Source organism: Netta rufina, assembly GCF_964035555.1.
Source record: "Netta rufina genome assembly, chromosome: 5".
Lineage (NCBI taxonomy): Eukaryota > Metazoa > Chordata > Aves > Anseriformes > Anatidae > Netta > Netta rufina.
Window position 1 is genome coordinate 2,598,362 of NC_140128.1, and position 13,613 is coordinate 2,611,974.

The following is a 13,613-nucleotide window of genomic DNA, read 5'->3' on the forward strand; positions in this document are numbered from 1 at the left end:
AGCTGTGTACTGGGGGCCAGCCAGCACATCCCACTTGCTCTGGGCTGTTTAAATGACAGACAAAAATAACCATCAGTATCTAAAGCATCCTGCAGGATCCCCACATGCATCCCAGAAGACAAAGCAAAGCACCTGAGGCCTTACGTTATTAAAGGAGGAGAGTTAAAGCTTTACATCAAAAGAAAAAAAATCTCTGAAATCTCTAGGGAGTAACACCCATTAACATAGCCCAGCTGGGGCACTAGGCAAAGTGATGTTAAATGGCACAAGTTTTTGTTTCTTACCTCCTCGGGTACAATGATTAATGGATATTTGTCCTCTGATAAGAAGTTAAAAATAACCCACACTTTAAATGCATCTTCATCACTGATCTGCAAAGGACCCTTGGAGAGGTTCTTTTTAGCACAGAGAGTCCAGCACATTCTGTTGAATTCAACCTTGTCGAAGTTTCCTTGAACCTAAAATGAAGAAATTGAACCCCAAAAAAATTAATATGCATGAATGGCACAGGATAACAGACAGACAAAGTTTAACAGACGAAGTCGTACTAAAAGCACCAAGGAAATTCTGGTTTGCAAGAAACGTCAAGGCCCAAAACGAGCACTGCCACAGCCCGATCTGATTTCCTGCACCGGGCAAACTACAGAATTCCTGCCAGTCAAATCTGCATCCAACCTCCAATTTCTGGTCGAGTTAATAACACCCTGACTTCATGTGAAGGAGGCTACAGTGCACTTTGCGTTTCCGCTAGCTCATTAGCCTTAGCTCCCAAACCATCCTCATAAACATTTTTAGCCCCTGCTGCCCTTGTGTTGAGCACTGAGACACAACACAGTAAATCTGGAAGCCATTATAACCAAAGCTACATGTGGACACGCTACAAGTCATACAGGAACCGTAATTGGAAAAGACCATTAATGTTTTCTCTTTCTCCGACTCCCAAATCTTCACTTTACTGATAAAAAAGTTCCTCAACTGTGTTATCCTTTACCATACCTAGCGTCTGTATATACGTATCTGTGAATTATTTACATATCCGAAAGCTTTCATTTCCTCTATTTTGTTTTGAAACCCTCGTTTATGTTAGAGATTAAATATCTTTATCTCCCTGTAGCCTTGCCATGCTATTTCTTTGCCGACATGAACCTAACGAAGACACGTTCTGCACTGTCATGGAAGTCTCTTGAGATTTTGGAAAGCACGTGTAAGAAACGGGGTCTTGCACCTCATCTGGGAACAACACTGGTCATATTCTTGGCCATTTTCTTATGATACGCCAAGCTTGGATGCTGCAGGGACACAATTTCCTATCCAGTCTTGTACCTGGTCAGGTATAACGGAGGGTGAGCCACAGTGGCTGAAGTCAAAGTTAGACGAAGGAAGCGGATCGACTGATGGGGGTGGAGGAGAAAAAGAAGGCCAAGGTAAACAGGAAGCCAAGCCTTTGCCCACCAGCACTTTACAGCACAGTTTCCAGGGCTGAAAGGTGCCTCCGGGCACCGCAGGCAGGGCACCTCGCAGACACCTCGGCACGCGCAGCCGGCAGCAGCCACGGGGAGACAGACGGCAGGAGACGCCTCACGCTGGGCCCAGCTGGGGAAAAAGCCAGCAGCTTCCGTGCATCGTGCCAGAAAGGGGCATCACGACCCAAGTCACCCACAGCACTGACTGCCACCAGGATCAGGCAGTGGCTGAGCTGGTTTCAGGACAGCTCTGGCTGGGCGGCACCACGCCACAGCCCCATGCCAGATGCCTGCCTTTGTGTCAGAATCCAGCCTGGCTTCTGAAAGGGACTTCATAGAGAGTGCCCACGTGGCATCCACGGCACAGCCAGATGAGCACACAAACCCCAGCTCTCCAGAGTAACTCTCCAGCTCACCTCCGTTGTGTTTTTTTTGTTTGTTTGTTTGTTTTTCCGAAGTGATCACTGGCTGGCTGTTACATACATAAAGGATATAATTGCCAAAGCGTTGTTCTGGGGTTACTGGAGCTGTGGGTGGAACCAAATGCTTCTCTTTAACGAAGGGAAAAATTTTCCCTGAACAATTTCATATAGCAATGCTGTCTATTTCTGGTACATAAATTCCTGAAGTTCATTTGTGCAGGGTGGAAGGGGAAGGGAGGAGAAAAGTCCACAACGAAAACCAAATCAACTTCACAGCAAGGTCCACGCCACACAACCACTGGCTGGGCTGCTTTGGCTCCTTGGCTGGCAATGCTGCACTCCAGCTGACTGTAACTATAATTACTCCACAGGAATAATTACTCTGGTGAACAACCTCTCCAGATGTGTAAGAAATAATTTCTAAACTGCTTCAAAAATGTAAAATATTTGAACAGTTTCTGAAGTTATACTTCAACTCATTTGCAAAAGTACCTCTAGGTTAACTAAGAAACTGTAAAAATAGAAAATTTTCAAACAGGAGGAACTGATGACCAAAAAAACCCAAGTCAAAAACGCATACACATGGTGCTTTTTATTGACACAGGCAAAACATATTTCTAAAAAACAGATTGGGTCAAAGACTACACTGGAATTTCAATTTAAGAAGAATTTCCCAACTGACTTTAGTTATTGTGAGACTCCACTATGAATCTTGATGTGAAACTAAAATGGGAGATTTATGAAACTCAGCTGAGAAACCAGAATTTCTATTCCATTCGGCCAGGATACTCACCCTGCTTGCAACCTGCACAAACATCACACAGCTCCATTGCTTAATGCATGAATGAATCCTTGTAAAGAGATTTTTCTGGGGCACTAGTACCTGATTTTAACTGTACTTCACAGAGTTTGTCCAAATTATTTGAAGTCACCTTATTATTTGGAAACTTCTACAGTACACTACAGCTGCTCAGCAGCTATTGCTTTTATTTATGAATCTGTCTGAATGATGGAACATGCGACGTGAACCAATGCTGCCAACTGCTTAGGGTCTTAGAGATAACCCATACTGGCAAGACACCTACTTTCCCCTTCTGAGAAATTCAACAAAATAGTCAAAAGAAAAAATGCAGCAAACCCCATACAATTTTCTAGATCTTAAATTTATACCTATAGGCAAAGTTTAAATGACCATCATCAGTAACCTACCCTTATAACAACAGAATACCCTTATAACAATATAAGGGTTTTCAAATGATGCCCTTCATTGTCTGCCCCCCCCCCATGACTCTCCCCTGCTAAATAAGGCAGACTGTAAAGCACCACCGCCAGCATTACTGGAAGGAAACAACATTTTCAATTGGTATTAAAAAACACGCATTGTAAACGCTGGAACACATCTACTGCAGCTATGAACCCAGGTGAAACAAGCAGTGAAGACGTTATCTGTCTGCTGAGTAACAAGAAGCATGGCACTGGAGCACATCATTCAGACGACACGAGTTATTCAAATGATTTATTCAACTTTCCTATTTGGATAAAGAAAATTGTTGCAAACTCTTTGTCTCATCAGACTGGCAATTTTGCCTTTCTTGATGATTATTTGGTTTTATATACAGAGGCTCTATTGCACAGTAAATTAAGGTAACCCGGCACTAAAGGATATAAAAAGTGACAATTGCATTTAAGAGTATCACGAGGGTTATTTTAAAAGATTACAAAGTCTACCCAATAAAAACATAACAAAATTCCTAGAGTCACAGTTACATATCTCTTTTTAAAGAAATATAAGGATTCATTCTTCAAATATTTTGCTGGCGTTTTAAGGCAAAATGCCTTGAGATCAAGCTCTCTCGTAAGCCAGTTGCTCAAGAAACCAGAAAACACGTAACTGGAGGTTGAGAGAACTTCCTCTCTGTCTGGGGTGGTGAAGTACTGGTCCTTCTTTAGCAGCTTTACTCAGCAATATGAATTAATACCATTTGTCCTACAGTCACCTCATCTAGAAGAGCAGACTATGCCTTGGAAGAATGAAGAAAGAAGAGGGTTCTTGTTTGCCTTTTTTGTTTGCTTGTTTTGAACAAAGGAGACGTGCCATGACTCAGTGACTCATCCCACTGCATGTTGTCTTTTGGCCTGACGTGAAGTCATCTCTGACAGATGTGATGGCACAACCAGTCCACAAAGGTAGCTTTCTGTCTGAAGAATTTCTCTGATTTTTAATACTACATATATAAACTGTTTTGAGACATTGAGTCAGGATTAAATAACGTGAAGTTACTGGCAATTTAATACTGTTCCCTATCATTTCCAGTTAACAGTTAAGATAAACCAATGCTATTGGTGTATCATGCAATCATGAGACACCAGAGTAGGGTATGAATAAAAAAAAAAACCCTAGGGTATGAATAATAATAATAAAAAAACTACACAGTCGCAGTCTTTCATAAGAAAGCAAGGCAGCATGCCCTGTGCTTCTGCCATGGGGTAGGACGACGGCCAGAGCAGCCAAATGCTGTAAGTTCACACTGACTGGTTTATGTAACCAGGTCTTTCATTTTTACATTAAATTAAATTATTTAATAAATCCAATTGTTCCTCATTTCCATAACTTTCTTCCTATAAATGCCTTTTAACAATAAAGCATGCTTATACTTGAAATAGCCCGCTGTCTCTTTTTTTAATTTGCCTTAATGGCTTGCTGCTGCCTACAAATGGTACTAACAAAAAAAAAAAATGTGGTTCAGCCTCTGGAATCCTTCACTTAGAATAAAATATGGCCTTCCTCCCCCCCAAAATTTGTATACAAGCTGCTTGGACTCTATCAAGTCTTACAGGAGCTCAAACCACCAATACTAAGTGGAAATGAGATCGAAGCAAGATTTTCCAATAGGAAATAGCCAAGGCAGCCAGTGGGTACCCTGTAAGTGTGAATTATGTTATTAATGGCCAACAACGGCCACACACAAATCAGGGCACAGCTACTGAGCTGGAGAGAAGCACAGACTAGAGACGTAGAGGAGCTTAAGATAAATGAAGCTTTTCCTGTTTCCAGGGTGACAGACTGCATCTCAGGTACCTATCGTATTTTTCACCTGTATTAAAGGTAGATTAAAGCAGAGCAAAAATTAGCAAACTTTGCTTTGGAGCTCCCGTAATCCCCAACTGCCACACTGGACTTTTCAGCAGCAGGACTTAACATAAAAGAAAGCAACCATCCGTGTATCCCTGAAGCCACAAAAGCAAAGCTTGAGGGTTTCAGGGGCCAGCCACCAAGAGTAAGAGAAACCAGTGGTACTGAAGCTAGCATGTACACACTGTAACACAGGCTGCTTTGTGCTGTCCAGACCAGTTGCTCAGCTGAATTTGTCAGCCAGAAAGCAAGACAGCTTTTTACTTTCAGGAATTTTAACCTAAATCTGAAACATGCAGCTCCCTGAGGTCAGCTCTGGCCCAGGGATTGCCTCCACTCAGAATAAGATGAAGAGCGCTGGGAGGGAAACCCTGCTGGCCTGGCAGAGCTTCCCCCAGAACAACACACATCATGAACCACAGGAGACCAGGGAGTGCTCAGGCACCAAGGGAACAACCTCGTGAGATGAAACTTAGCAGCACTCCCTGACGTTACCCACTGTCAGTACCTGGGGGGATCTGTTTATTAAAATCCCTCATGAATAGACATTGAAGATATTTTTCCCATCCTGTTGGCACAGGAGCCCATGGAAACTTTCTGTTATAGCCATAGTCTCAGGTGGGACAACCTATAGGTCCAAGACACTTTCGAATCGTTTTAAGGTGTGGTGCTTTACGAACACGGCTCTGCATGAGCACAGCTCAGATAACCACCAGATGTTACAGGAAACAGAAACCAGGGAGAGAGGAAAGAAGCAAAGAGCAGTGCACCCTGTCATTTTAAGGCACAGGCTCTCCAGATCACCAGACCTGCCACCACCCAGCAGAGACGCTCACAACCAAAGGTCTTCAGAGCAGGAGGCCTCCTGCAAGCAAAGGCCGACTGTAGAGACAACACCCTAAGCAAAGATGCCGTGACACAAAACCCAGTAAAGGGAAAAATGGAACACAAGAACCCCAAGCTTACCTTTTCCAAGATGAATTTGTTTAAATATGGCATGTAACCCTGATTGGAAACCGGTCCTTCATCATCATCCCTAAAGTGCTCTTCCAAGGCCACCGGGTCGTGGGGAACATTTAACACCGTGCACAAGTTGTGAGAAAGGACCTAGGGACAGAACAGAAATCAGTGACACCACTGTCGACCTCACCAGGCTGTCTCCCCCAGAACAAAGCTGTGAGCAGAAAGCGACACCTTCATATCAGCATGAGTTCTGCCCTGAAGGTTTCTGTCAAATTTTTATATCTTTCTATTTGTATATAAAGATACATAAAGGTATCTATCTGTATATAAAGTCATCTCCAAGAATGTGACTGCTTCCCACAGTTTCAGTTTCACAAAAGCAGTGTGATTACAAATAGGTCCAGGATTAACTACGGATTTCCCTCACCTGCTTGCTTTTGGATTACTTTTCAATATTCTCATCGTGTTTTAGACCGTAAAGGAAAAGCAACGCTACGGAAAGAGGAAGGGCTGAGATGTGCTTCTCCAAGTTTTATTTTAAAAGGGTATTTGCATGAATTATGTCAAGACCTTAACACCCACCACCTCTCATGACTGTTCTTCAGAAATTGCCCTCAAGAAGCTACATGCTTGGCTAGTTTTAAGGAAGTACAGAATTGTTGAAAACTAACTGGTAGCCAACACATCTGAACTTCTTCAGCGCGGGCCGACTTTTGCACACCCAACCTGACAGCTCAGGGCCAACAGGAAGGCAGAACCAGAGTCACAGCTGCTCCTCTGCCACCAACACTTTCCTAAGAAAGTAAGATTTAACAAAACAAAGCAAAACAAGAGAGATTTAGATCAGATATAAGGAAGAAATGCTTCACTCAGAGGGTGGTGAGGCCCTGGCACAGGCTGCCCAGAGAAGCTGTGGCTGCCCCATGCCTGGAGGTGCTCGAGGCCAGGCTGGATGGGGCTCTGGGCAGCCTGGGCTGGTGGGAGGTGTCCTAGGAAATCAAATGCATGCCCTGTGTTTAAAACATGGTTGTTGTTTTTTTCCCCAAATAAAATCATATACGTTTACCTTTAGATGTGCTAATGAGACATGCAGAACCTAAGCACTAACTCGCATGAGATACTACAGAGACAGCCCCAAACAGGAATTGCATTCAGAGAATTCCTGTCTACACACTTCCAAAGTGACACTTCCTGCTCGGAAAGCACATAGCTCCACAAGAAATGCGTATTTTCATGCTTGCATGCTAACACGAAGCCACTAGATCCAACCAGAAGTTAAAGAACAGGAAAACAGCATCAGCCAGATCACAACAAAAGCTGCACTTCCCAGAGTAGGAAAACAGTACTGGGAAGTTACCACATTTCAGGCTGCCTTCCACGGGCACCCGATTTCCCTCCAATCTGTCCTTATTTTTAACAAACAAATTATACCAGCTAGTTGAGTTCATGTGGTTTACTTCTGGGGGAAAAACACGCTGTCATGAGCGTTTCCCCTTGTATATGTATTTAAGGCTTCTGTTGCTATTTAGGGAAGACCAAGGGATAACCAACTTTCTGAGAGAAACGTGACCTCACTTTTGCAACTAGGCTGCAGCTACTGGAGCTACCACAGTTCACCAAACACGGCTGATTTGAGCATATTACCAAGGTCACCTAAATTCTCAACAAAACACTTTCTCATCGTGTCCTCTCTACGTATTTCTTTTATCCCCTTCTTGCTGCGCTGGGGCTGTCAGAAAGTTAGGTGGTTTCCACATCAAACAACCAAGCACCAGGGAAGACTTCCACTTCCAGTCGTTCTCTAAGACCTGCCTTATCTGCGGCCTCTCCCGTGCCCAGCGCTCTCTTTTCATGGTTCAGGAAATTCCTCGGTGCCTGCCAAAGCCTGCCATTCTCCAACGCGGCCGAGCGCCAGATGAATTCTTCACTCATGGGGCAAGCCTGAAAAATCCTGCGACCGAGGTCTCCTTTCTTTTTGTTCTCCCAAATCTCATTATCTGGACCATCGTATACTCTAATGATTAGCCTTATTTTAAGCAAACAAAACCTAAACGAAATCCCCCCCAAAAATCCCACGCCATTAATAGCCGACTACTAGATTAATTAGGGTACAGAAAATTGCCTTGTCTTGCCGAAGCTCCGTCACCCACGAGGAAGTTTTGCCCCAGTAAGGGCTGCTCCGCAGCGCGGTGGGGTTGCCAGGCAGCTTTGTCTTTCAGCACTTGTTATGCCCTGGCTGCCACGCTCAGCAACCTACCCTTGTGCCAGAGCCAGCTCCTGTCCCAGGGCCGCGACTCCTCTCTGTGCTGCAGCAAACGGGCCCGGCGGTGGGCCCCAGGCTGCCACCCACGAGATGCTGCATGCGGTCTGCAGAGGGTCCCAAGCACAGCGCGCTCGCTGTCGGCGCGGTTTTCCCTTTTTCAGTCACGAGCTTTCCAAGAGAAGTGCCCGGCGGTACCCGGGAAATAATGGTGTGCTGCCACAAACACAAATAACTGGGTGCAACGAGCAAGCTAACAGCAACAGTCTCAGCAGCAGGACCGCTGCAGGCTCGGGATTTAGGCTGTGGAGTCTCCTTCTCTCTGCGATTTCCTCCAGGTACTGCCTGCCCTGTGCTGCTCTGCCTGGAGGACTGAGCTCCAGCACAGCTCTGCTCCACCACAGCTGCTCCCCAAAACACTGATCTTCACAGAACATTAAGCAGGTGGAGAACTGTTACCAAACGAGTAGATCCCTTTAACCTCGTCCCTAAAGGCAAGCTGTCTCTCTGAAGGAGATGAAGACCTGCTCAGCTACTTCTTGCTCAGGGAGAAAAATTTGGCCCAGCTCATAGTAGGGCCATTGAGAGGACAGATTAGTCCTGCAGTGGCTATTATCACTTTCTTCAGTACTTTTTCTTCCCCTTCTTTTCCACCTTTCAGGGGGTCTCCTCCCTCCCCCATCTCTTTTTCGGATTTGCAGACCTTGGCACCGCGGGTCCTGCCAGCTCCATTCAGCGGCTCCGTGCGCATTCACTCCGGGGCATTCTTGGCTCATCTCTCCCTGACATCCATGTCAGCGGCCAGGCAGCCAAGGGACGGCTCCTCGCAAGCACTTTCCCTTTTCCTTTTTTCACCAGCGTAGATTTGGGCTCCCCCTGTTCAGCAGCTCAGCCTCCTCTTCCCCACCCGGGACGAGCGTGCTCAGGCCCTGTCCCCGAGCCCCAGGCTCCGCAGCGGCAGGGCCCTCGGTGAGTCACAGTGACTAATTTCCTACCGTCCCTCCGTGCGGGACAAAGCCAATTGTCCGGCTGCGGTCCTGCCCGCTCGTCACAGCCTCTCAGCCTTTCCAGCGCCGTGCTGCATTGTTCGAGGTCTTCCTCTCCCTTCGACCACCCCCGGCCCCTGATTGCACCATTGTTCCTCTTCCCACCGGCCGGTGACTTCCCATTTAGTAAGAAGGCGAAGCAAAGATAAGAGGTAGGAAAATCCTGTCGTGGCTCGGATACAATTAAAGACCACTTTAGGTTTTCTAAGCCTGCCTGGTGACTTTGGTCACCCACATCCTACAGGTGCCAACGCGAGCACATTTGCACAAGGTGCTCGCCGTCCGCATCTTGCGGGGAACACGCCAGGAGCCCAAGACGTTGCAAATCCACCCCAAAGGCAGCCCAGCAAACAAAACAGCCAGGTAACCCCACTGCCAAAGCAGAGACAATTCTCCAAGCGATGTCAGGGAGAGCTGCCAAAGGCAATGTAAAAAACCTGCTACACATTAGTGCCAATCCTACAGACATACTACCAGGGAGGAGCATTCTTGGTTGTTACGTGTTTAAACCCATTTAAACCCCACCACTTTGGGATACAGATGAAAAGCAGGCTGAATGCTGACACATTAGAGGAGGAACTTTTAAAATCAGTCAATTTTAAAACAGCAGATTGCAAGGAAGGTGAAATTGGATTTAAATATAGGAAAGCAAGCGTTTCCACATAGCTCATGCTCAAACCACAACAGCAGCTATAATTACAACCACAAAAATTATACTTTACCTTGCTATATCAGTGTTTGAAAGTGCTGAAACGTGCTGACAAAGTAACAATTGTGTCCATATTTAAACACAAAACTTAAGAAAAGAATACATAAATGTTTCTGCAGAAAAGAAGGGTAAGATCTGAAGCCAGCAAAATAACAAAACCTCTGGAGATTACTGATCAGACCAAAAATTAATTTAAAAAAAAATTAGTGCACTCTGGAAGAAGATCAAATTCAAAATTACGCAGAGGGCTGATTTTACTGTCTTTCCTTAGCAGCTCAGACCACATACAGAAGATATAAATGCATAAAAGGCATCTTGAAGTCCTTACTACTCCAAGCTAGTCCTGGTTTTTCCTCCGAGTGTTTCCTGTATCTCCAGGCTACAAAAGAGAACCAATTCACTCATCTCCATCCTCTTCCTCTAAATAGATTAAAACCAATGTATGATGCAAACCTTCGTAACACATTCACTTGTATAACTGTATTTCACAAAAAATATTTCTTTTTTATGGATGATATAAAGATCACTTTTGGGTGGAGAAACTAGAAGCTGCTGCCTTTAGCAAGCAATGTGTTATACCAAGGACCTTCTGCATGATGGCTGCAATTCCTTATACTGAATTGCACAACTCAAAGAGAAAGCGGTCAACAAGCTTCCTTTCTAAGGGCTGAAGACTTCAGCAAATTACAAAACCGTACGCTGTTCTCAGAAAACAATTTGCTTTTTACCAAGCTTTTTGATAAGAGGAGTTTCACTAAATTATTAAACTTCTTTTTCTAATGCTGCTGATCTCTACTAACCCATTTACCTTCAAGGCTCTTCTCTCCAGCTTATAGGGGTGCTACTTTTTAGTCATTGCAACGTGGATGAGGAATACGTTACTGTGAAATACCTTTACAGTACAATACAGCCCTAAATCAATCACGCAGGAGCTTCTGCCCTGCCTATCCCAACAGCTGTGGCCATAACACGTACTTTTTGTCTGCAATGGGACTGTCAGCTCAGCACCCACATTCATCATTTGCCACAAAAGGCTTCACAAGAATACTCTCCACCTCTTCCCAGGTTTCCTGGAAAACTAATTCTTGGCGGCGGAAGGCAGCAGCCTCATTTCAGACCTGCTTCTGCATTTGCAGATCCCCCAGCTGACACTTCCATCGGCAACCTTTATATCATAAACTGCACAGATCCACGAAGACACTTTTTTTCCAAGCCTCTTCTCTCACAGAGACAAATACTGTGGAACTGCAGAGCACTTTAAGAGTACAATAGGTAATGAGGGGACAAATTTAATTTCCTCTCTCCTTTTTATTTTTCAAGCTTTTTAAAACACAAGCATTTGTAGGCGTAGGACTCTAGTGAGACAGATAACCGTGGTTGTTTGGAAAGATAGCTGGCAGTTTAAAACCCAGCCAGCTCAGAGAAAATTACTAAAGAAGAAATGATGCCGCCTCTGTCGGAGGAAGCCATACAAGCCCACCTGCGTGCTGGCTTCTGCCTTAGCCATTCGCTCCCCCCAGCACCGAGGGCTATGAGGCCACGACTGCTTGTCCACCGAGTGACACCACAACACGTGCTGCAGACACACCTCCTGGGAGATGGCACCACGCACCCGAATCACCGCCGCGTGCACCAGGCACGGTAGCACGACAGGAAAACAGGACTCCTTTAAAACAACGTGATGAGAAAAAAAAACCTCTCTGCAACCTGCTGCGTGTGGCCAGCCCGCACAGCCAGCATTCGCCTTGTGGTGCTGGCGGGCTGGCCTCTCGCCCGGCTCCTGCACGCACGCAGGCACGCCTGGCCGAGCGAGGCTGGTCTCGCAGCGAAGAAAAGGAGAAGAGGAAGGAGCTGCGGGCTGCGGGCGCTGGCTGCATGGCGCTGAGCACAGCCCGGGAGCTGCTGGCTGCGCCTGGATGCTGCCCGCAGCGCTGCTCCCACAGGGCTGGGGCTCGAGCTGCTGCCACAGCCAGCGCAACCCCAGCGCTCCGAACAAGGGCCCTCAGTCTCGGGTGTCAACAGGTGTTGCGCCCTTATCCAAAATATTTATTTAGTCGGATGCTGGCTATTATGCCCAGGCCAAGACGGTCCCATAAAGCAGGGCCAAGATGGGATTGGGTTCAGCGAGCTGCCTGAGAGCTCTTTTAAGAGCACAAACATCACTTCAGAGCGTGAGCCGGGGACGAACGGCGCAGTTGGAGCCCCTTGACTAATTCTCCTGTTCCTACTCGAGTAAGAGCGCGCTGTGGGACCCCGCTCTCCCCTTGGCAAGCCGAGAATCTCCCCCGCACGCAGCCAACCCCCGCAGACGGGACCCTGCGGCCACCCCGCGGCGGATTTCGGCCGCAGGGGCACCGAGGACAGGCGGCTGCAGGCGGGCCAGAGGCGCAGCACGGGGCCGCTTCCAGCCTCGCCGTGGGGCTGCCGCGGCCCCCTGGGTCCGACCCAGACCCCCCGCGCCCCCCTCGCCCCCCGCCTTGCCTTCAGCTGCGACTTGGAGACCTTCCCGCTGCGGTCCAGGTCGAGCGCGGTGAAGGCGTGCCAGATGGACTTGAGCAGCTCCTCCTTGAGGCCCACCATGGCCGGCCCGCCGCCCGCCGCCTGCCGCCGCCGCTCCCGCTCTGCCTTCGCCTCAGCCTCGGCCCCGGCCGCCGCCGGGCCCGCCCCGGCCGCCTCAGGCACCTCCCGCCCCGGCCCGGCGGCGGCCGCCGGGGGACGGCGCCGGGGCGGGGCCGGCGCTGAGGGAGCCGAGCGGCGGGGTCCCGGGGCGAAGGGGCCGGGGCCCGCACGGCGCCACCAAAATGCCCCTGCTTGGAGCAAGCCCCGCCGTGGGGCCACCGCGGGGCCCCTCCAGCTGCGCGGCGCCAGGCAGCTCCCCGCCCGAGGGGCGGCACGGGCAGATACGGGCTGGGGAAAGGCTACCCCGGTTTTGCCACTTTAGGGATTGCAGGATCTCCTCAGGAAAAAAAAAAAAACAACCCCAAACATGGTCACAGGCAAATAGAAACGATGTCCCCATGAGAATCTCCTGAGGCACCTCGAGGCACACACCGGTACGGCACAGGGACAGCAATGTAGAGATAACAGAGGCTTTTAGTAACACGACGAACAGTCAAACCAGCGTGCCTTATTCACAGGAAGCATCCTAGCACCTTCCCCCCCCACACATTTTTCTCAACTTTTCCCCTGCATAGTTAATTTGGGACTTCGAAATCCACAATTATTTATGTTCTTTCCTTGAGATGGATGATGTGAACTGCACAATTAATACCAAAGACTGATTGGACTAAATTTCTTAGCGAATCTGATGTGCTAGGATTATAGCTGTTAGTATTACCAGAAACATCTGTCATCTTGAAATACATGAACATTTCTCCAATTGAAGTGACCACAACCCCACTTGAGGAAGAAGGAGACAGCTTTTGTATATACAGGTCAAGCTATTTTATTTGATAACTGAACAACTACAAGGTTGTCAATAAATACAGATCATCCCTATTGAAGTGCGTTAAAACACAGGTAGGTTCTGTGAAATGTCACAACTATCTAAATTGTTTTTCCTCATACTGATAATTATTAGCTTGAGTGTTGACCTCATGCTTTAGATTTGGACTTTT

The 13,613-nt window shown here is 47.3% G+C and overlaps 1 protein-coding gene across 3 annotated transcripts in view; it reads right to left on the bottom strand.

The window, feature by feature from the left end:
- Positions 1-12,636, bottom strand: part of SWAP70 (switching B cell complex subunit SWAP70) — a 37,454-nt gene extending 24,818 nt beyond the window's left edge. Inside the window, exons 1-3 of one of the 3 annotated variants that reach the window (XM_084287353.1) lie at positions 12,478-12,636; positions 5,985-6,125; positions 285-458 (exon numbers count right to left, since the gene is read on the bottom strand). In XM_084287353.1, coding sequence (XP_084143479.1) covers positions 285-458; positions 5,985-6,125; positions 12,478-12,576 — 414 coding nt within the window. In that variant the 5' untranslated portion in view covers positions 12,577-12,636. Of the gene's footprint in view, positions 1-284; positions 459-5,984; positions 6,126-8,944; positions 9,160-12,477 lie in introns of those variants that run through there. The other 2 variants (XM_084287354.1, XM_084287355.1) reach the window with 2 other exon arrangements.
- Between the last annotated feature and the right edge of the window lie 977 nt (positions 12,637-13,613).